The 19,726-nt window shown below is 52.0% G+C and overlaps 1 protein-coding gene across 4 annotated transcripts; it reads left to right on the plus strand.

Annotated features, from left to right (window-relative positions):
* The first annotated feature begins 792 nt into the window (after positions 1-792).
* Positions 793-19,678, plus strand: NECTIN4 (nectin cell adhesion molecule 4). 4 transcript variants are annotated; one of them, XM_030937172.1, is made up of 9 exons: positions 793-1,162; positions 10,451-10,810; positions 12,991-13,281; positions 14,248-14,368; positions 15,957-16,105; positions 16,336-16,495; positions 16,917-16,992; positions 17,413-17,487; positions 17,827-19,678. In XM_030937172.1, exons 1-9 carry the CDS (start codon positions 1,084-1,086, stop codon positions 18,049-18,051), a joined length of 1,536 nt encoding a protein of 511 aa, XP_030793032.1. In that variant the 5' UTR covers positions 793-1,083; the 3' UTR covers positions 18,052-19,678. The 4 variants fall into 4 exon arrangements, with proteins under 4 accessions (XP_030793032.1, XP_010365408.1, XP_030793033.1 ...); XM_010367106.2 differs by having other exon boundaries at positions 16,339-16,495; XM_030937173.1 differs by lacking the exon at positions 17,413-17,487.
* Positions 19,679-19,726: the final 48 nt, after the last annotated feature.

A 19,726-nucleotide genomic window follows, 5' to 3' on the forward strand; every position in this document is an offset into this window, starting at 1 on the left:
CCAGACATGTGGCCTGGTCTAATGACCTAGGAATACACTGGGTAAAATGACCATGGAGAGGCTAGAGACGAACCTCTGGTCATTCAAGTTGTGCTGCTGCGCTTTTGGGACTCCTGGCTGGGTAACAAGATGTTGAAGCTAAGAGAGGGCCCTGATAGGGAAGCCAGGAACCCCTAGGGCTAATTCCTTGGCAGCTTCCTTGGCTTCTCCTATATGGAGTTGGGATTAGAGGAGTTACGTAAGTTATTTATCAGGGGTCTTTGAACTACTTCCCTACCTCAGGGATAGAGGTGTCTGAGCAAACCAGGAGACTAAGTTGTGTGTCCTCTGGCAAGTCCCTCCCCTTCTCTGGGCCTTGGTTTTCTCATCTGAAGAATGAAGTATACAGCCCAGCACTGACAGACTCCTTCCTCCTCAGTTCTGGCCTTCTCTGATTCTGTGGCTCCAAAGCTGAGACCCTCCAGGAGATCCGGGAACTTGTCAAGGCCCCCAGGAGGAGCAAGGCTAGCTGGGGTGTGGGACGCTTGGGTTCCTTTCTACCCACAAGGGCCTTGCCCCTGTTCATCCTGGCCTGCCCTGGTACCCTGGGCCTGTCTTAGCCCCCGCCCTTGCCTCTCCCTTCACAGCCCCTTCCACATACTCGCAGGTAAAGCCTGGAGCTGAGGATGGGACCCCACTGCCCCCACCCAGGTCCTTTCCTTCTTCCCTCCCTCCCTGGCGCCCATTAGCTAGTCCAGGCCGTGGGGGCGGTGGCTGCTGAGTCTCCGTGCCAGGCCCAGCCCCCAGAGACGCACCTGTTCTGACCTGCTGAGCAGGTTCCCAGGTTTCTGCCGTCGTTGTTGGCCACAGCGTGGGAAGCAGCTCTGGGGGAGCTCGGAGCTCCGGACCACGGCTTCTTGGGGGAAGTTACGGCTGGGTGGGTAGAACGGGGCCGGTGCTGGGTCCCCCAGTACAGACCCAAGTACAAGAGGCAAGAACTCTGCAGCTTCCTGCCTTCTGGGTCAGTTCCTTATTCGTCTGCAGCTGGCTCCCAGGGAGATCTCAGTGGAACTTCAGAAACGCTGGGCAGTCTGCCTTTCAACCATGCCCCTGTCCCTGGGACCCGAGATGTGGGGGCCTGAGGCCTGGCTGCTGCTGCTGCTACTGCTGGCATCGTTTACAGGTAGGACTTGCCTGAACCATCAGGACACTTGCTTCTGAGCCCAACCCGGCACTGACACACATGCACAAACACATAGACACATGCATGCACACACACATTCTCCTTCCTTTGACTCTGAACTGAGGAGCCAGTCTCTCTCTCCCACCCCCAGCTTCCAGCAGTGGCCCCAGAAAAGCCAGTATAGCCCTTCCCCTTCGTGTTTCCTCCCAGCCCCCAGGCCAGGTCACTATGTCTGGGATCCCTGACACCTCTGCCAAAGCCTTGCCTAGGCCTGAGCTGTCTTAGGGAATAGAGACCCAGTGTAGGTGGGCAGGGAGATGGGACTTGTGAGGATTCTTTTCACCCCAGGGTTTCCTGGAGGTAACTTGGCCTACCCCCTGGGCTCTAGAACGGCTGCCTGGAACTGGGGCTGACTCAGGGCTCAGCTGGTTTCGGCAGTCATCAGGGTGCTGGAAGCCTGATGCCCACAGAGTAGATGGGGGATTTCTATTTCCTTCTCTTCTCTCCATGATGTTCTAGAGCACCAGGACTGGCGCACCTGTTGGGGACTATAGGAGAACTGAGAATGACTGTCACTCTTACCCCTCCCTTTCCCTGGACACAGTATTAGGTGCCAGGGTAGTAATAAGGGGGGTTTAGATGGGTGGGGGTCTAAGATAGGGAACCATCTAGATAGGATGTGGTCCCCTTTTGTTCATCTCCTGTTCCCCCATTTTCTTAACTAGATGCCTTGTATTACTCCTCACCTCCTGTCTGTCTAACGTATATAGAGCAAATATGAATTATAGGAATGTATAATCTTCAGAGTAGAGGACAGTGTGTGTGCATGTGTGTGCACAGTGAGACTCAGTGGGATTCCATAGGCTGTTCCTAGGGTAATGAGTAACAGAAATCTTTCTCTTTCAAAAGATGGGGCCTGATCTGGATAGGACAGTTTGATTATTGGGCCCAGGAGCAGTAGCAAGGGAGCCTCTGTTGCCCAGCAAGATCCGGCAGTGATTCCCCCACCTCCTTCTCCAGCCGAAGCTTTGAGGAGGGGAATAAGGCCTAGATGTGTGGATTGGTGGAGGTATGGGCTGCTCCCACTCTGATTTTATAATAGGTCATGGCTCAGCCTCCAGTTGTAGGATACTCAGCTCCTACCCCTGCCATCTCCTCACAGTCCCCTACCACCTGTGTTTTAGTTCCCATTTTCCAGATAATCCTTCTCACTTGTTTAGGCCAAAAAGTTGGAGCCTAGTTGCTGGAGTCGGGGAACCAGCAGTCACTTTCCTGTGGGATCTACCCACACCTAAAGAGTAGAGTCATGCCATCTCAGGACTTGGAAGAGATCAAAGAGATCACCACTCCAAGTCTCTCATTTTACAGATGAAAAAACTGAGAGAGATAGGCAAGTGAGATCTTCAAGATTACTCAATGTTAGGAGTTGACACACACACACACACACACACACACACACACAATCTCTTTCCTTTGACTCTGAACTGAGGAGCCAATCCCTCTCTCCCAACCCCAGCTTCCAGCAGTGCCCCCAGAAGAGCCAGTGTAGTCCTTCCTTTTCATGTTCCCTCCCAGCCCCCCAGGCCAAGTCACTATGTCTGGAATCCCTGATTATCTCTGCTCAGTGTTAGGAGTATGACAAGGGTTAGTATCTTGGTGTTCTGATTCTAAGTTCATTGAAGAATAGTACATTTGAATGCACACTGGCTACAGCCTGGATACTAGATGCTGGAGATGCAATGGTGACTGCATCACATGGTTTTTGTCTTCCTTTTCTATGATGGCAAAACTGTTCTTACTAAGAGAAGCCCAGGGAAGGGGAAAGGAGACCCCCTTCTAGTTAGACCTCATGCAATGCCTGACAGTAAGGGAGGAAGCCTGGCTCCAGATTGCCCCAGGAAGCTGGTAGCTGGTAGGAGGCCACTATGCTGCTGCTGCAGCTATAACCTGCACAGAGCTGAGGTTGCTCTGGGGGCTGGAGACTACTAGCCTGAGGATCAGATGGTCCTACCTCCACTACCACCCCCATTCTGGCTCTTCTGTGTATAGACTATCTTAAATGGCTCCCAGGAATCTGGAATATTTCATGTCTCTGAAAAAAATCCTTGGACTGGGAAGTCAGGAGTCTTGGGTCCAGATCCCGTTTCCGCTATTAATCTATTTGGTAACCTTGGGCAGCGATGAAACCAGACTTCAGTAGACCAAGAACTAGGACCAGATCATCTCTACTGACCTTCCAGCTCAAATATGATGACTCTGTGATGTTCCAGCCCTGGTTGAAGTGGGGTGCTGTGGTGTTGGAAGGGTCACTGGATCTAGTTGTGGAGATAGGAGGAGGAAAAGGGTTCTGGTCCCATCTCTCAGAGGGTACCAGAGTACCTTTCCCCAGAATACTGCCTTCCTGGCCCTACTGCAAATTCACCCCCTACCCAAATCCTGGGCCATTAGAGCTCTGAGCCCCAGGGCCCTGCCCCACCCCTGACAGGGAAAGGAGCCCAGGCTTGGGAGGCGCCTCAGCACCACAGCTCTTTGTCTCTCCTTAATGGGTTGAGTTTCCGGGTGAGGTCTCCTCCCTTCTCCCTCCCCCATCTCTTGCCCTGGGGCTGAGGGACCCAAATCCGTGAGACACCCCTTTCCCCATTAGGATCCTAGTCCCTAGCTCTTTGTCTGGGTTCAGGAGCCCTGCAGGACCAGAGGGTGAGTGCTCTGCATTCTGAGGTCTGCCTTCTGGGGGTTAGGATCAGCTTTCTGTCTCAAGTTAGTTTCTTCAAAAGGGAGGGGCCCATCCTTACTTTTCTACTCCTGCTTACAGAGGGGGGCAGGCCCTTTCCTGTAGGACCTACCCAAACCTGGGAAAGCCAGCAAGGGAGGTGGTGAGAACTGGGAGAATCCCAGGGAAGCCCTGTGACCTCAGTGACCTTGTTCCCACCCTAGTGTTTAAGGAGGCCAGGCCAAGGAGACCCTAGCTACAGAGATGGTGATGAGGAGGTTAGAGTTCATGATTCCATCAGGTAGACCAGAGCCTCAGGATCTGGGGGTTCTCTAGGCAAAGTGAATGGGGATTAGCTACTTTGGGGCACAAGCCCCGTGAGAAGAGAATGATTGAATGTTCTAGCCTCCAAATATTTGCCCTTGCTCTGGCCGAAGTCTAGGCAGAGAGAAGGGATGGAAGTGATATGGGGAATGAAGTCAGAAGGGAAGGGAGTAGAGAAGTCTAGGGTCTAAATTTGGGAAGAGAATCTAAAATGAGGAGGGGGCCAGGCGTGGTGGCTCACGCCTGTAATCCCAGCACTTTGGGAGGCCAAGGCAGGTGAATCCCTTGAGCCCAGCAGTTTGAGCCTAGCAGTTTGAGACCAGCCTGGGCAACATGGCGAAACTCCGTCTCTACAAAAAATACAAAAGTTAGCCAGGCATGGTGGTGTACCTGTGGTCCCAGCTACTTGGGAGGATTGCCAGAATCCAAGGAGATTGACGTTGCAGTGAGCTGTGATCACACCACTACACTCCAGCCTGGGTGACAGAGTGAGATTTTGTGTCAAAAAAAAAAAGAGGAGGTGAAGTTCAGAACTGCGGAGGCATCTGCCATGCCTCCTGAAGGAAGGCTGTGGAGAAGGTGGCTGAGGTCACTCTTTCACTGGAACAGGCAGCCTCTGGCCTCGGGAGATTTTCTCATAGTTTTCTGGCCACCCCCACCCCCTTCCCTCTAAATCTGGTGTGTCCTGAGAGCTGGAGTTGAGGCTGTGATTTGGGACGGGGCAGAGCAGGCCATGGTGGGTGGAGGGGCAGTGTGGAGCAGGGGTTAGGATCTCAGGAGTTTGGGAGAAGCTGAATCCTGGGTCTCCCACCCACAGTGTGGCTGTTGTGGTGACTCAGCCAGGCTCAGACTCTGGCTCCGGGGGGTTTAGGGGACTTATCTGTGCTGGGAGCTGTGTCTGGGCCATAGCCGGGGCTGCCTCAAGGCCTGTCCTTCCCATTGTTCTCATCTCCCTTTGTGATTGTGTGGCCCCCCTCCCCAGACACTAATCTGTGGGTGGGCGTTCTGCCCAGGCTGGGAAGCTCTCACTAAGCTGGGGGGCTTAGGACAATGGAGGGTAAGTGAGGGAGGCAGATGAAGGTGGAGAGGGAATCTTCTGGTTTTTAAAGTTCCTTAGCACTCCAAAGCCAAGGTTATGGGGAAAAGAGTGGATGGAAAGGGGTTTGCTGGGTTGTTTGTGTCACCTGTTCCGGATGGGGAGCTTCGGTGCGTCCCTCCCAGGTCCTTTCTCATCCCAAACTCACCCACATACTCCAGCTCTCGGGTGGAGGTTGTTGCTGTAAGGGGAGGCAGGAGTTAACAAAGGAGCATGAGACCCTAGACAGCCTGGACCCCTCCCCCTAGCCCCAGGCAGGATTCCCCTCACCCTACAAACCCACACCAGACAACCCTTACCCAGGCCTGGAACCAGAGCTGGTTTTTCTGGTGGTGGCAGCAGCAGAACCCTGACAGAGATTTCCAGAGAGAGGCCTCCTTGGGGGGCCAGAGCTGCTGAGGGGCCCAGGGGAGTGGCTGGGGGTAGTGGTGAGAAATGTGGGAGTCCTTTTAGTAGGAACCTGAGGAGCAAGAGGAGAGGGAACGTTTGTTTTGTTCAGCTGGGGAGTCCTTAATGGCAAGTTCCCATCACCTGGAGGGACAGTGACCTCATCTCTAGGTACTTCCACCTTAAGCCTGAGATGAATCTGTCCTCAAGTCTTGGGGTGAGATGGGGAGGGATGATGGGGGTGACATTCCAGGCAGGAGGCAGAGGCAAAGGCTCAGAGCCACATACCACTGACCAAGGGCAGCTGAGACAGAGAGACATGCGGAAGCCAAGATAAACCGACAGCAAAATATTTACTATGTGTGCAGAGTTCCGCGAGACAAGAATGCACTCCATGCATACAGAGGGTGTGACACGCACACGGAATCGTGTGTGCACACACGTTCACACATACTGGTACATAGCTCTTCCCTCTGGACACAGACAAGTAAGTACATATATGCCCCTAAGGTAAGACATGAACACATATATGTGCCAAACACCCACCAGTTTATGCAAGGAGATAGCCTCACATGCTTTTGAACCAGCACTAAGACTGTCCAGGCCCTTAGCCACAGCTCCCATATACAAAAAACTCATACTTACTCCCTCCTTCTCAGACACCCACCTCTAGGACCCCTACATTCACACCTGTAAGTCCCAGCAGGGGATCCTGATGGAGAAAGGCCCCTCATAAAGAAAACCTACTTCCTTAAAGATGCTCTTGATGGCTGGGTATCAGCAAGTGCCAGCCTCAGTTTCCCCTCCTGAGATCAGAGGCCAGGCTCACATAGAAAGGAGTGTTGAGACCCAGGCATAGGGTGGGGAACAGCCAGCCAGCCCAAACCTGGAATGGAGGGCCTGTCTGGGAGCGGGCGGGGTACACAAAGGACTGGGCTCCAAAGAGGCCCGTGGGGGCCTGGCCGGGGTGGGGAGGCCAAGGGCAGGGATCCCGTCTGGCCAGTTGGGCCTGTTCTCTCCCTTGCGCAAGGTGGTGGTGGCTGTGGCTAGGCTTGCTGCTGTGCAGCAGCTTCTGAGTCACCAAGCCTCCTGACCAGCGTCCTGGTGCTCCAGGGAGGAGGGGTGGGAGGGTCAGAGGGAGGAGTGTCCAACCAGCCCAAGTCCACCAGCCTCAGCAAACAATTTGCAACAGAAGGGTCCGTGGGCTTGGCCTGGCCTGGCCACCACATGCCCGCAAGGTGACCTCACCAGGCAGGCAATGTGTCTCCTTTGGTCTGATGACATCATCATGCTGACGCCAGGCTGACACTGGGTGGAGGAGAGAAGGAGGAGGCAGTCCTGGCCTGCCCTGGCCTGGAAGCCTGGACTCCTGGGTCTGTTTAGCCAAGGACAGGGATTCTAGGGCTCAAATTCTATTTTCTCTTCTCTTGTACCCTAGGGTGGTAGAGGGGTATGCAACTGGAGGAGGGTGTTGCCTCAGGCTGAGATGTTCCTACTAAATAGTGGATTTAGAACAATGAGGATCTGTGGGAGATAACCAGAAAGGAATTTCCTGTTTTACTGGGTTCCTCAGTCTGTGAAGCTTCAGTTTGTCCCCTAGGGGTGGGGATCATCGACTCACAGGTGAGAACATGGAGGACTGAGATTCAGGCATGCACTGGATATCTAATGCCTGCTGTACCCTAAGAAGGTATTTTCCAAGGGAAATATAGGTGATTAGTGGTGGGGAGGCAGCAGGTGGTTGACTAGTATAGGAATAGGGTTGGAAAATATGCCATCTGATATTGTTTCAGAAATAGTCTTTAGAAAGGTTTGAGTATCCCAGTGGGGCAGGTCTTGGGATCCCTGTGACCTTCACAGACAACAGCGTTTGAAGCAAAGGATATGTTGTGCTGGAGATCCCTACCCAAGCTCACTCGCAGCCCTTCCTTGGCAGCCCTGTTCTTTCCAGTGCCAGGAGGAGAAGAAGCCTGGGATGGGTGCAGGTGGTTAGCTGGACTCCCAGGCTGGGCTGGGTGGGACCAACATTAGCTTAGGCAGGTCAGGGCCCTGGTATCTGGCCCTGCAGGTCTATCCTGTCCCATTTGGGCCCTCTTAGCAACCAACAGCATCCTTCTTCCCTCTCCTGGTAGCAGGGCCACAGGAACCCTTTCCTGTGCTCTATGTGCTGCCTCACTAAAACCCTCTGATCCATTCTAGTGGAGCTTCATTTCCTCCCTTCATGCCTGCCTCCTTCCATCCCTGTTTTTTTCCTCTGTCCAGTCTGGAGGTGCTCCCTTTGGCAGTGAACCCAATTAGCTAGGTAGCCCGCCCAGCCTATCCTGCCTCCGCCCCAAGGTTACCATGTAGTGTTCCTCCCTGGCCAGCCCAATGCTTGTTCCTCCTCATTCTTTTTTTAAATCTTTTTCTTTTTTTTTTGGTACAGCATCTCACTTTGTTGCCCAAGTTGGAGTGCAGTGGAATGATTAGCTCACTGCAACTTCCACCTGCTGGGTTCACCAATTCTCCTGCCTCAGCCTCCCGAGTAGCTGGGACTACAGGCGCCCGCCACCACGCCCGGCTAATTTTTGTATTTTTAGTAGAGACAGGGTTTCACCATGTTGGCCAGGCTGGTCTCGAACTCCTGAGCTTGGGTGATCTGCCTGCCTCAGCTTCCCAAAGTGCTGGGATTAAAGGTGTGAGCCACTCTGCCCAGCCTGTTCCTCCTCATTCTACACTTTTCTTCTGTCTCTCTCATTTATTAATTCACCTGTTCATTCAGTCAGTCAGTCAATAAATGTTGATGGAACCCACATAACACTGAGCACTAAATCGGAAACAATGGTTCCATATGTGATGTGAGGCCCAGAAAACAGGGATAAAGTGCTGTGACAGGAGTGAAAGCAGGGTGATGAGGAGCACAGAGGAAGGGCACCTAATGCTGCCTGAGGTGGGGGTGGGAGGAGGGAGGACTCCTGGAGGAAATGATGCCTAAGCAGAGTCTTAAATGATGAGTAGGCGCTACCAGACATAGGGAGGAGGGCATTCCAGGCAGGGGGTATTGTGAGCAGAGGTGAGGAACAACAAGGTGTGTGGCTTGCTGGGCAGAGGCAGGGACAACACACTGTTGGGGATTGCTGGGGCATGCATTCCAAAGCAAGGAGCTCTTGCCATCCCAGCATGTTCCTTTGCTCTGCTCCCAGGCCCCAATCCCCATATTTCACTTTTTATTCCATGACTCCAAATTTATTTCTTCCCAACAGTGAACATCCTCAGGCCCTGTCTCCCTCCTAAGTTACTCATGCTAGAAATTTAGGAGCTGTCTTTGAGTCTTTCCTCTCCTTCATCTTTCTTTCTGGTCAATGACCAATTCCCTGTCAAATCTCCCCCTGGAACTGTCCCCTCCTATCCCCTCCTAGCACTACTGCACCCAGGCTGCAGCTGCAGCCTTCAGTGACTGCCCCTCACCACTTGCTCATGGCACTCCCTTGCTAAGGAACCTTCAGTGACTCCCCATTTCCTCTTGACCAAGTCTGAATTCCTTTGCTCGTATGGAAGTTCCCCGGTGATTTGGCCCCACCCTGCCCCAACCATATTTTCCACTCCTGCTCAACACACACACCCTGTATTAGGCTGGGTCCTCTCCTCTTTGCTTCCTGAACAAGCCACCTTCTCCATCTCTTTGGTGTTTGCTCACCGTGGTCCCTGACTTAGTATGCCTTTCTAGGCCTCTCTGCCTCCTAATCCTACCTAACTCATGCATGGGGCCCTCCCAAATGATTCAGTCCCATAGTGATTGCCCCATCCCACAGTTGGCCTATAACACACCCCTGAGCACTAAATCAGAAACCATCATCACATGTTTCCATATGTGTCTCCATATGTATCTCTTGCTCCTGAGCAGACCTCAAGTCCCATGAGAGCAAAGAGTGGATCCTTATTTGCAGATAAGGTAACATGATGGATAGCTCTGATTCCAGAAATCCTGAGGGATTCATTAATATGCAAAATACTAGCCCATTGTCCTAGCCCTTTGTCCCTTGGCCTCTGATTCTGGCTTACAATTCTGACCCCATTGCTGTGTGCCTGCTCTGATCTCATCTCTCTGGGCCTCTGACCTGGGCCCTTTCTGTCTTTAGTGGCTTGCTCATTCCTGCCTCTGAGCCTTGGTTCATGCCTTTCCTCCCACATGGAATACTTCCTGAGCTATGGGAATCCAGGTCTCTCATCTTCCAAGCCATGAAAAGAATGTTCCAAAGGGCCTACTGAATAGACCCTTCCTACCCTATGTGACCCATTCCAGACACCAACAGTTTTGGATTCTTGCCGTGGCTCCCAGCCACACTTTCTGAAACTATCCACTTTTTCCCGGTTGGTGGGTTGAAACTCCTCTGAAAGTTTGTTCATGGCTTTCCCTGTTTCTTTGTGCATAAATTCCATTTCCCTGATGACTGTGAGCTCCCTGAGGGCAGAGGCTGGGTCTCCTGTTCTGTTATAACCTCCCACCTTGCAACTGCAAGAGGGTGTGAGTCTTCCATAAATTGTCTATGTGGCCTTAGGCAAGCCACTTCCTCTCTCTGGGTCTCAGTTTCCTCATCTGTTAAATGGTGATAATAACACCTACCTCTTGGGAATGTTTTGTAGATTTAATAAGGTAATGAACTGAATGTGCTTTGCAAGCACAAAATGCTCCAGGAGTTCCGGCCACCTTTGCTGTCATTATCATTATGAATGTGCTCCCCCAGCTCTGGCAGCACCCTTAATCGTGGCTGTCCCTGTCTGCCCCCTGCAGGCCGGTGCCCCGCGGGTGAGCTGGAGACCTCAGACGTGGTAACTGTGGTGCTGGGCCAGGACGCAAAATTGCCCTGCTTCTACAGAGGGGACTCCGGCGAGCAAGTGGGGCAAGTGGCATGGGCTCGGGTGGACGCGGGCGAAGGCGCCCAGGAACTAGCGCTACTGCACTCCAAATACGGGCTTCATGTGAGCCCGGCTTACGAGGGCCGAGTGGAGCAGCCGCCGCCCCCACGCAATCCCCTGGACGGCTCGGTACTCCTGCGCAACGCCGTGCAGGCGGACGAGGGCGAGTACGAGTGCCGGGTCAGCACCTTCCCCGCCGGCAGCTTCCAGGCGCGGCTGCGGCTCCGAGTGCTGGGTAAGTGGGGCTCTCTGGGGATGGTCTGAGCTGCTGTGGATGCAGGGGGAAGCAGAGATTGGGACTGCAGAGATGGATGGGGCAGAAGTAGAACAGGAATAAAAAGTAGGGTCCTGTTTAGGTGAGGGAGCTTCATCCAGCTAGCTATCCTTGTACCCAATCCAGAAATTCTCTCCAAGTAACCCCAAAAGCTGGGGAAGATTCCATTTATTAGGAAGTTCTTCCTTCCGACGACATGAAACTCCCTCTGTTACTTTTGCCCTGTGGCAATATGGCACGGCTTATTCTCTTTTCTGCACAACAACCTTTCCAAAAGCAGAGGCCCTTTGTCATGCCCCACCCAAATCTACTCTTCTCCAAGCTAAACTTACTGGTTCCTGACACAGTTCCACCAAAGACAGTTTCAGAGCCTCTCTCACCATCCTGTGCTCCATGTTTTTTTTTTTACAATGTGGGTCCTGAATGTGGACACAGGCCCAGCTATGGTGTGGCCATACGCGACCAGTGGGGCTAATACCTTCCTTGATATGGACCTTCAGTGAATGTGGTCTGAGATCACAATCACTTTAAAAAATTTTTAATTTAATTTAATTTTTTTCGGACGAAGTCTCGCTCTGCCGCCCAGGCTGGAGTGCTGTGGCGCCATCTCGGCTCACTGCAAGCTCCGCCTCCCGGGTTCACGCCATTCTCCTGCCTCAGCCTCCCGAGTAGCTGGGACTACAGGCGCCGCCACGACGCCCAGCTAATTTTTTTTGTATTTTTACTAGAGACGAGGTTTCATTGTGTAAACTAGGATGGTCTCAATCTCCTTACCTCGTGATTCACTTGTCCCAGCCTCCCAAAGTGCTGGGATTACAGGTGTGAGCCACCGCACCCGGCCACAATCACTTTTTAAGCCATCACTTTATATTGTGGGCACTTGTGGTCAACTCTGGACTTATGGTCAAGTCTTTTCCATTCTGTGTTAATATTTTGAAGATAAACAAAGGTTTTTTTTTGCTGGGTGAGGTGACTCACGCCCTGTAATCCCAGCACTTTGGGAGGCTGAGGTGGGCAGATCACCTGAGGTCAGGAGTTCGAGACCAGCCTGGCCAACATGATGAAACCCCATCTCTACTAAAAAAGCAAAAATTAGCCAGGCGTGGTGGTTCGTGCCTGTAATCCCAGCTACTCAGGAGGTTGAGGCGGAGAATTGCTTGAACCCAGGAGGCGGAGATTGCAGTGAGCTGAGATTGTGCCACTGCACTCCAGCCTGGGCGATAGAGGGAGACTCAGTCTCAAAAGTGAATAAATAAATATAAATAAATAAATACAATAAAGGTTTTTATAGTTCCCCATTATTCACATATAAGTTAATAACATCAGCCTTGGAGTAAAAAAAAAAACCCAAGTGTAAATATAGGCTTTGTCACCTAATAGCTGATAACTTGGGATAGTCACTTAACTTCCTTGTGATTTGGTTTCCTCATCTGGAAAATAGAGATAATAATACCTAACTCACTGTTTGTTGACAGAATTTGAGATAACATTTATAAAGTATTTAGCATAATAGTTGACACATAGTAAGTGCTTACTAGGTGGTGGTTATTATTATTATGTAGATGATATCTGGTTAGTTTTTTAATTACTTCATTATTTTTATTTTTTAAATGACCTATGTTCATTGTAAAAAATTCACACAGTAGGGAAGGATATAAAGTCACCTCAATTTCTACCATTCATCTGTGTCTCCATGAAATAAGAGAAGGAAAGGAGGCCTGAAAGTTGTTTTGTGATTTATTTTTTTGTTTTTTTGAGGCGGAGCCTCACTCTGTCGCCCAAGCTGGAGTGCAGTGGCATGATCTTGGCTCACTGCAACCTCCACCTCCCGTGTTCAAGCAATACTCCTGCCTCAGCCTCCCGAGTAGCTGGGATTACAGGCACCCGCCACAATGCCCGGCTAATTTTTTATATTTTTAGTAGAGACAGTGTTTCACCATATTGGCCAGGCTGGTCTCGAACTCCTGACCTCGTGATCCGCCTGCCTCGACCTCCCAAAGTGCTGGGATTACAGGTGTGAGCCACTGCGCCCGGCCTGGGGGCCTGAAAGTTTGTACTTGCACAAGACTGAAATGCGATGAGTGGGGGCCTCTTAACAGGGGTTGTGCAGACCTGTGACCTCTGCCTTTCCCCATTTTCAGTGCCTCCCCTGCCCTCACTGAATCCTGGGCCAGCACTAGAAGAGGGCCAGGGCCTGACCCTGGCAGCCTCCTGCACAGCTGAGGGCAGCCCAGCCCCCAGCGTGACCTGGGACACAGAGGTCAAAGGCACAACGTCCAGTCGTTCCTTCAAGCACTCCCGCTCTGCTGCCGTCACCTCAGAGTTCCACCTGGTGCCTAGCCGCAGCATGAATGGGCAGCCACTGACTTGTGTAGTGTCCCATCCTGGCCTGCTACAGGACCAAAGGATCACCCACATCCTCCACGTGTCCTGTAAGTACTTGGATGCTTGGGTAGGGAAGCCCAAGGGGTTCTGAGCAGATTGGTGGGACGCCATAGGTCCCTGAGCCAGGCCAGGCTGGCCAACCTGGGTCCTGGAGGCTACAGTGTGTAAGAGAGCACTAGTCCAAATATGGAAGACCTGGAGCCTGATCCCAGAGGATAGACCTCTCTGAGCTTCTGTGTCCTTATCTTTACAAAGGAGATTGCCCTGCTTCACGGGGTTGTTGGGAGAATCAACTATAAACATGGAATTGAAAACACTTTCTAAAATATTAGTTTAGGATTTGGAAACAGATAAACTTAGACAAGCCCTAGTTCTACTTACCAGCTGTTATTCAGTCATGTTAGGCTTCATTTTCTTTATCAGCAAAATGAGTATAATTATTTGTAACTCATACCAACTTTAGAGGGTTTTGACGGGAATTAGAAATTATGAACGCAGAGCAACTCACACAGTGCTTAGCTCATTGAAGGCGCTTGATAAATGGTAGATACTATTTTCCCAGAGTTAGATTTCAAGCTTCTGGAGGGGATAAGACTGTTTTCAGCATTTGGCTCAAAGTAGGTCCTCAACAAATGTTTGTTGAAGAAATGAACGAACTAGTAGGATTGTGAAGAATCAGGCAACATTTATTCAGCACCTGTTCTGTGACTAGCACTATGCTAGGCAACACAGGACATCCAGAAAATGTGTGATGGGTCACTACCTTGAGGGACTTATGGCCTCATTGTACAGGTAAACCAATATAGACTCTCTGAGCTTAGAGAGGGGAGGGAACAGTGTGGCCAGGAGCTGTCAGCAGGGTGGGGCTGAGCTAGGTTTGGCAGCAGATGAGTAGGATGGAGAAGGGCAAGGGAGGGTATTTCAGGCAGGGTGGGGTGGGGGCAGAGCCCTTTGAGGTACCACATGATCAAAGGCATCATTCCCATTCTTTCTCCTCCCACCTCCCATTCCAGTCCTTGCTGAGGCCTCTGTGAGGGGCCTTGAAGACCAAAATCTGTGGCACGTTGGCAGAGAAGGAGCTATGCTCAAGTGCTTGAGTGAAGGGCAGCCCCCTCCCTCATACAACTGGACACGGTAAGGGCCCGAGCCTGGGGAAGGCCTAACTTGAGACTAGGTTCCTGCCCTCTCAGGGCCAGGGTATACTCACTATGGGATGGGACAATATATTCTGAGCCCCCAAATAAATTGGGGTATGTATTCACATCTCTTGTATTATTATACTCATTGTACAAGAATATGCATGGTCACCATATATTATTGGCTTGCCCAGGGAATCTAAGGTACATGGTCATTAGTAGGGAATAAATGGATAAGCCCTTAAATTTTTTGTCTTTTATTTTATTTTTGTTTTGAGACGGAGTCTCGCTCTGTCGCCAGGCTGGAGTGCAGTGGCGTGATCTCGGCTCACTGCAACCTCCACCTCCTGGGTTCACGTGGTTCTCCTACCTCAGCCTCCTGAGTAGCTGGGACTATAGGCGCCCACCACCGCCCCCAGCTAATTTTTGTATTTCTAGTAGAGACAGGGTTTCACCATGTTGGCCAGGCTGGTCTCGATCTCAAGACCTCGTGATCTGCCCACCTTGGCCTCCGAAAGTTCTGGGATTACAGGCATGAACCACCATGCCTGGCCCTTGTCTTTTATTTTTATTTTTTTTGAGATGGAGTTTCACTCTGTTGCCCAGGCTGGAGTGCAGTGGCGCATTCTTGGCTCACTGCAACCTCTGCCTGCCGGGTTCAAGAGATTCTCCTGCCTCAGCTTCCCAAGTAGCTGGGATTACAGGTGTGCGTCAGCATGCCCAGCTAGTTTTTTGTATTTCTAGTGGAGTCGGAGTTTCACTATGTTGACCACACTGGTCTTGAACTCCTGACCTCAGGTAATCCGCCCGCCTAGGCCTCCCAAAGTGCTGGGATTATAGGCATGAGCCACCGTGCCTGGCCTTGTCTAACTTTTAAATTGTGAAATATAACACAATATTTCGATATTAATATTTTGTATATTTATGTGAAAGCATAAAGTGCACAAGACAGCTGTCTTTTTGCAGTTGTTAAGCCAACACTCCTATAACCACCACAATATTGCCAGCACCTCGAAAACACCCACTACCTCCAGTTCCCTCAAGGCATCCTTGGCCCTTTTCCAAGGTCTGAAATATCTAGAGAGTCAGGGAGAGGTTGGGTACACATGTGTGTGAGCCCATGACAGGCATGTTCTCACATGTAAGCATATGAGCAATGCATGTGGCCTTGTGCCTGGGGCTATGCTCATGTATCCTGCCATGCAACATCATGGGTGTTGGAGCAGGCAGTCACATTTTCCAATTACCTCTACACCCAGCTAGGAGTGGAGTGTCCTGTTGTGTGGACTTTATAACATGTGTACCTGGTACCCAGTGTTGGATGACGTGATGCCTGTGGAAGCATGTGGGATGGCACACGTGTGGATCTTCCCCGGGTGTGTGTAGGGGGTGCTCAGGTCAGGCTGGGCAGCAGGGAGAAAGGACTTCTGCCTAGACCTGCCTGGTGGAGGGAGGGGCACCGTGGGAACAGCCGGCGGCTCTGGGTGACGTCATGGGGGTGGAGGGTGGAGAGCTGTCTGGACACGTTGGGTGATGGTGGCTTCAGCCCTTCCGGGCTGGCACCCTTCAGCTTCCCTGTCTTCCAGGCTGGATGGGCCTCTGCCCAGTGGGGTACGAGTGGATGGGGACACTTTGGGCTTTCCCCCACTGACCACTGAGCATAGTGGCATCTACGTCTGCCATGTCAGCAATGAGTTCTCCTCGAGGGATTCTCAGGTCACTGTGGATGTTCTTGGTAAGCACCGGGGCAGAAGAAACAAGGGACCTGAGCCAAGGGCTTGGTGGGGGCAGCGGGAAGCAAGACAGAGACGTGAATTGGGCAAGTGTTTATTCAGTGGGGGCTGGACTGTGTGTCTTTTGCAGAGAGTCAAACAGGTGTGGTTTTAGATGTTTTGTGGGGGAGCTGTGAGGTCTGGGGTGGGTTGTGGCTGCAGGCTTCCACCTCAGACAGTGGCCTGTTTCCAGCAGACCCCCAGGAAGACTCTGGGAAGCAGGTGGACCTAGTGTCAGCCTCAGTGGTGGTGGTGGGTGTGATCGCCGCACTCTTGTTCTGCCTTCTGGTGGTGGTGGTGGTGCTCATGTCCCGATACCATCGGCGCAAGGCCCAGCAGATGACCCAGAAATAGTGAGTACTGGGCGCTCCGGGGTGGGTAGAACTAAGCTAAGAACAAAGAAGAGGATAGCAGGAGGTGGGCCAGGACCGAGAAGACTGGGTGGCCTGAAAACTGAGGAGTTTCAGACTAGAGGTGGGCAGGGTCTTTCTAGGGCTGAGGAGGAGCTAAGGGTCTGGAGCACAGATGGAGCACTCAATCCTTCCACCTTAGTGAGGGTCAGATCCATGTGCCTGGGTGTCGCCAAGTATGCACACGCACACAGCACACACATGCTCTTCAGCTGCACTGCCATCTGCAGCCACACACTCACACTTGCAGGGCCAGCATGGCACCCACACCCTCCAGGCCTCTCTCACTAGGCTCAGCCAGGATAGGCTCGCCTTGGAAGGCTGCCACTACCCTCAGCTCCTGACAAGGGTGTGTCTTTCCCAGTGAGGAGGAACTGACCCTGACCAGGGAGAACTCCATTCGGAGGCTGCATTCTCATCACACGGACCCCAGGAGCCAGGTGTGTGCCAAGGTCGGGTGCATGCATGCAGGAGTGTAGTCACATTGGGGTCTGCTTGTGCCTGGGCCTCTCTGCAGACCAGGAGCACAGCTCTCTGCTGGGTCAGCCACTGACTCACAGCTGGGGCTGGCTAGGGTAGAGTTGAGAGGGTGTAGTTGCTTTGGGTCTGCTAGGGCTGCTCCAGAAGGCCCCCTTCAGCATTGGCCTAGGGCCTTCTCTGGGAAGCCACCATCAGTTCTGCTTCCAGGGTGGGTTTGGGGTGGCAGTGGGGAAATGAGGATGTTTGTTTCCAGAAGAGAATGGACCTGTTGGGTTGGGGGACAGGTGAGTAGGGAGGAGGCTGGTGGAGGACAAGAGGGGAAGACGCTGAGGGGAGGAGGCTGAGCCCTGTTCTAACTCCCCCATGTCTGGGCCCTGCAGCCGGAGGAGAGTGTAGGGCTGAGAGCCGAGGGCCACCCTGATAGTCTCAAGGACAACAGTAGCTGCTCTGTGATGGTGAGGCCCCCGGCCCCACCTGTGTCCCTACCACTCTCCTCGGGCCCCTGTCCTGGTCCCAGATATGGTGCGTCAGCAGCCCACTTACCAGTCCCTCTCGCCTTAGCCCTGGCTCATGCAGCCCAGCACCGCATCTCTGCTACATGTTTGTTCTCCCGTCTCCCCCTCCCCATGCCTAACACTTGTTCCTGGTCCCCGATCTCTGGGCCCCTATGCTTCTGAGGCAACCGTTACCCCTGCTTGTGCCTGGCCTCTGATCCCACCATGACCCAGCTGTGCCCCAGCATGTCCAGCCACCCTGCTTTGGTTTCTGACTTGCCCTCTGCCCTTGGTCTCCAGAGTGAAGAGCCTGAGGGCCGCAGTTACTCCACGCTGACCACGGTGAGGGAGATCGAAACACAGACTGAACTGCTGTCTCCAGGCTCTGGGCGGACCGAGGAGGAGGAAGATCAGGATGAAGGCATCAAACAGGCCATGAACCATTTTGTTCAGGAGAATGGGACCCTACGGGCCAAGCCCACAGGCAATGGCATCTACATCAATGGGCGGGGACACCTGGTCTGACCCAGGCCTGCCTCCCTTCCCTAGGCCTGGCTCCTTCTGTTGACATGGGAGATTTTAGCTCATCTTGGGGGCCTCCTTAAACACCCCCATTTCTTGCGGAAGATGCTCCCCATCCCACTGACTGCTCGACCTTTACCTCCAACCCTTCTGTTCATTGGGAGGGCTCCACTGATTGAATCTCTCCCAGCATGCATGCAGGTCACTGTGTGTGTGCATGTGTGCCTGTGTGAGTGTTCACTGTGTGTGTGTGGAGGGGTGACTGTGTCCGTGGTGTGTATTGTGCTATCAGAGTCAAGTGAACTGTGGTGTATGTGCCACAGGATTTGAGTGGCTGTGTGGGCAACACCGTCAGGGTTTGGCATGTGTGTCGTGTGGCTGTGTGTGGCTGCCTGAAAAAGCAGGTATTTTCTCAGACCCCAGAGCAGTATTAATGATGCAGAGGTTAGAAGCAAGAGGTGGAGACTGTGGATCAGACCCAGGTGTGCGGGCATAACTGGACCTGAAATCTGCCTCCGGTGTGAGGGAACCTGTCTCCTACCACTTGGGAGCCATGGGGGCAAGTGTGAAGCAGCCAGTCCCGGGGTCAGAGGCTTGAACTGTTACAGAAGCCCTCTGCCCTCTGGTGGCCTCTGGGCCTGCTGCATGTACATATTTTCTGTAAATAAATATGCGCCGGGAGCTTCTTGCAGGAATATTGCTCCAAATCATTTTTAATTTTTTTCTTGCCCTTTCCATTAGTTGTATTTTTTATTTATTTTTATTTTTATTTTTTTTAGAGATGGGGTATCACTCTGTTGCTCAGGCTGGCCTTGAACTGCTGGGCTCAAGCAATCCTCCTGCCTCAGCCTCCCTAGTAGCTGGGACTTTAGGTGTACACCACTGTGCCTGCTTTGAATCCTTTACTAAGAGAAAAAAAATTAAAGAAAGGCTTTAGATTTATTCAATGTTTACTACTGGGATGGCTTAAAGTGAGGCCCCCCCCCCCAACACCAGGGGGTTAATTCCTGTGATTGTGAAAGGGGCTCCTTCCAAGGCATCTTCATGCAGACAACCCCTTGGGAGGGCACCTGAGAGCTGGTGGAGTCTGGAATTAGGGATGTGAGCCTAGTGGTTACTGGGTAAGGTAAAGTTGCATCCACAGTTGTTTGTGATACTTTGGGGAGTTGCTTGGACTTGGTGACAAGGGCTCCTGTTCAGTGGTGGTGTTGGGGAGAGAGAGAGCAGTGATTATAGACTGAGAGAGTAGGAGTTCAGGTGAGGTGAAGGAGGTGCTGGGGGTGAGAATGTCGCCTTTCCCCCTGGGTGTTGGATCACTAATTCAAGGCTCTTCTGGATGTTTCTCTGGGTGGGGGCTGGAGTTCAATGAGGTTTATTTTTAGCTGGCACACCCAGATATACTCAGCCAGAATACCTAGATTTAGTACCCAAACTCTTCTTAGTCTGAAATCTGCTGGATTTCTGGCATAAAGGAAAGGCTCCCATCCTTCATTCCCTAGCCAGCCTAGGACTTTGAATGTGGAGCGTGAAGATCTAAGATCCTAATATGTACATTTTATGTAAATATGTGCATATTTGTACATAAAATGATATTCTGTTTTTAAATAAACAAAACTTGTTCTGTCTGGTTCCTGTCTTGCCCCTTGAACTGTGTAAGCTCTGAGTCACATACTCTCTG

Source organism: Rhinopithecus roxellana, chromosome 8 (genome assembly GCF_007565055.1).
Source record: "Rhinopithecus roxellana isolate Shanxi Qingling chromosome 8, ASM756505v1, whole genome shotgun sequence".
Taxonomy (NCBI): Eukaryota; Metazoa; Chordata; class Mammalia; order Primates; family Cercopithecidae; genus Rhinopithecus; species Rhinopithecus roxellana.

Bases quoted from the DNA above. Each gene is read 5' to 3' on its own strand.
- NECTIN4 (XM_030937172.1), top strand. From the start codon at position 1,084: ATGCCCCTGTCCCTGGGACCCGAGATGTGGGGGCCTGAGGCCTGGCTG. The intron at 1,163-10,450 runs GTAGGACTTGCC...TGCCCCCTGCAG, and splicing joins ACTGCTGGCATCGTTTACAG to GCCGGTGCCCCGCGGGTGAG. The intron at 13,282-14,247 runs GTAAGTACTTGG...CTCCCATTCCAG, and splicing joins CCACATCCTCCACGTGTCCT to TCCTTGCTGAGGCCTCTGTG.